This window comes from Penaeus vannamei, chromosome 23, assembly GCF_042767895.1.
Source record: "Penaeus vannamei isolate JL-2024 chromosome 23, ASM4276789v1, whole genome shotgun sequence".
NCBI lineage: Eukaryota > Metazoa > Arthropoda > Malacostraca > Decapoda > Penaeidae > Penaeus > Penaeus vannamei.
Window position 1 is genome coordinate 39,816,187 of NC_091571.1, and position 2,500 is coordinate 39,818,686.

At 25.6% G+C, this 2,500-nt stretch overlaps 1 protein-coding gene across 2 annotated transcripts in view; it reads left to right on the forward strand.

Annotated features, from left to right (window-relative positions):
- The window catches only part of LOC138865909 (WD repeat-containing protein 43), a 17,967-nt gene extending 16,644 nt beyond the window's left edge, over window positions 1-1,323 (forward strand). For both annotated transcript variants that reach the window (XM_070137388.1, XM_070137387.1), the window contains exon 11: window positions 184-1,323. In XM_070137388.1, coding sequence (XP_069993489.1) covers window positions 184-452 — 269 coding nt within the window. In that variant the 3' untranslated portion in view covers window positions 453-1,323. The remainder of the gene's footprint in view (window positions 1-183) is intronic.
- Window positions 1,324-2,500: the final 1,177 nt, after the last annotated feature.

Sequence of the window (2,500 nt, forward strand, 5' to 3'; positions counted from 1 at the left end):
TGCTTAAAATCTAATACCATATATTATTTGGTTGTATGATTTTAAGATTGTTTTACAAGATGATCAACAGTCCCAACACATGTTTATTTATTTTCCTCTTGGTACAGCAAATAAGAAGCAATTTTTTTCAGGCCTTAATCTTATAAAATGTACATTTCTCTGAGTATATTGCTTTCTTTCCAGACTCTTCAGATGATGAGGACAACATGCTAGATAATGTCTTGGGAGTATCCGAGTCAGAAGACCAGTGGGATGAGATGTCTGACTATGGAGAGGTCAATGGTCACTCGGATGCAGACTCAGACATGGAAGCAGATGACAATGTATCAGCAGTTAAGAGAAAATTAGAAGAGGAACAAGTAGTGCTGGACAGTGATAGTGAAGAGGAAGAGGACTCTGAGGAAAGTGAAGATGAAAATGAAATTGAAATAGATGACAGTGACGATGACTGAATTACCGACTAGAATACCACTCTGCAGAAGCAGGAGTCGGAATCAAGTTCTCATACTTTTTATGTTTATGTGAGCTGGGCAGTGACAGTGTTGTTGAAAGGAAAGTGATCTATGATACTCTTATTGAGTGATATATATTTATGAAGTAGCATGTTGGAGAAACAAAGTTTTTACATACATCAATGCTGACGAAGATGTAATATAACCATCATTAATTTATAGTAATCAGGACATGGGAACTACATATGAAAGTATGTAAAATCCATTATCCAGCCAGTGATTAATCCACACTTCACACCAGTTTAGATTACTCAAATGTAAATCTATATCACCACGGATGCTTTCCATTTCTTCTTGTGATGGACTTAGTCTTTCAACACAGATATTTAATATTGACACATTCACATTATTCCTGGCAAGCATTTGAAGAGAATAAAGCTCTGACTTTTACTTTTAGCATATGGTGTGGGAAGCTTTGTATGTGAGACGTCCTATCTCTGAAAGTGAGAGTGATGAAATGATGAATGGAAAAGAAAATTAAAAGAAACTACAAATGCATATAGATGTATTTTTATTATAAAGTGTCCATTGGACACATAGTATATAATTATATAGAACAATCAAAGTTTTGGACATTGAACTTACTTTATATATCCTGACATCAGGATTCAATACACTTTTTGATATTCAAGAGAATAATATAGCAATTATGGAAGGGATATTTAACTTGTAAGCAATGCTTCAGTAATAAAGAAAATAAGATGTCCATTTGTTATGCTTTGTTATAAGTAATGTTGAAAATTTGAGATTTACTTGTATACAGTCAAATTTGGCAATTTGTAATAATACAAATGAAGGTGAATTATGTGAATAATGTTTGATATCCTCCTTTCTGTATTATCAAATGGTATTATTAGTGTGAGAGTACTTAATATTTTGTCTAAATCATTGAAGCAAATTTTCAAAAAAGACTATCCAAAAAGACTGATGACGGACGTGAAAAATTGGCAAAGTTGGTTTGTAGTCAGTGTTGACTTAGAAATGAATTGGTGTAAATACTTTCCACAAAAAGAAAGTTGGGAGTTTACATCCCCTTCAAGTGAATATAAACAATTTGTCTTTAAAATAGTTGAGCCATTCATATTGGTTCATACAAGACATTTTTTCTTTTGTTTTGATTCACACAATATGTTTAAATTCTGTTTGATGTATCTGTTTTACATAGTGACTTTCTGTGGAGGAAAAAATTTAATTTTATACTTTGCATCTTCTATTATATTATAAACAAAAAGATCAGTCACAAAAAGTTTATTTTCAGTTATTACAACAAATATTTTAAAAAAATAATGTTAAAGATTCTTAATGAAAAATACAAAAAACACGAACCGACAATCTGATTTTGAAAACTGTTTTGTTTGAAAGAAAAAACGATGTTTCACACCTTGGAGCCCCTTTTTATTATAACCTCAAATGATGAAATGGGGATAAAAGAAAAAGATTTTATGTAAATAAATATATATATATAAATAAACAAATATATATATATATATATATATATATATAAATAAATGCATATATATATATATATATATATATATATATATATATATATATATATAAATGCATATTTATATATATATATATATATATATATATATATATATATATATATATATATATATAAATGCATATATATATACATATATATATATATATATATATATATATATATATATATATATATATATATATATATATAAATGCATATATATATATATATATATATATATATATATATATATATATATATATATATATAATATTCATATATGTATATATATAGTACATATATATACATATACATATACATATATATATATATAATATAAATGCATATATATATATATATATATACATATATATATAATATATGTATATATAATATATGTATATATAATATATGTATATATATATGTATATATAATATATGTATGTATATATATATATATATATATATATATATATATATATATATATATATGTATATA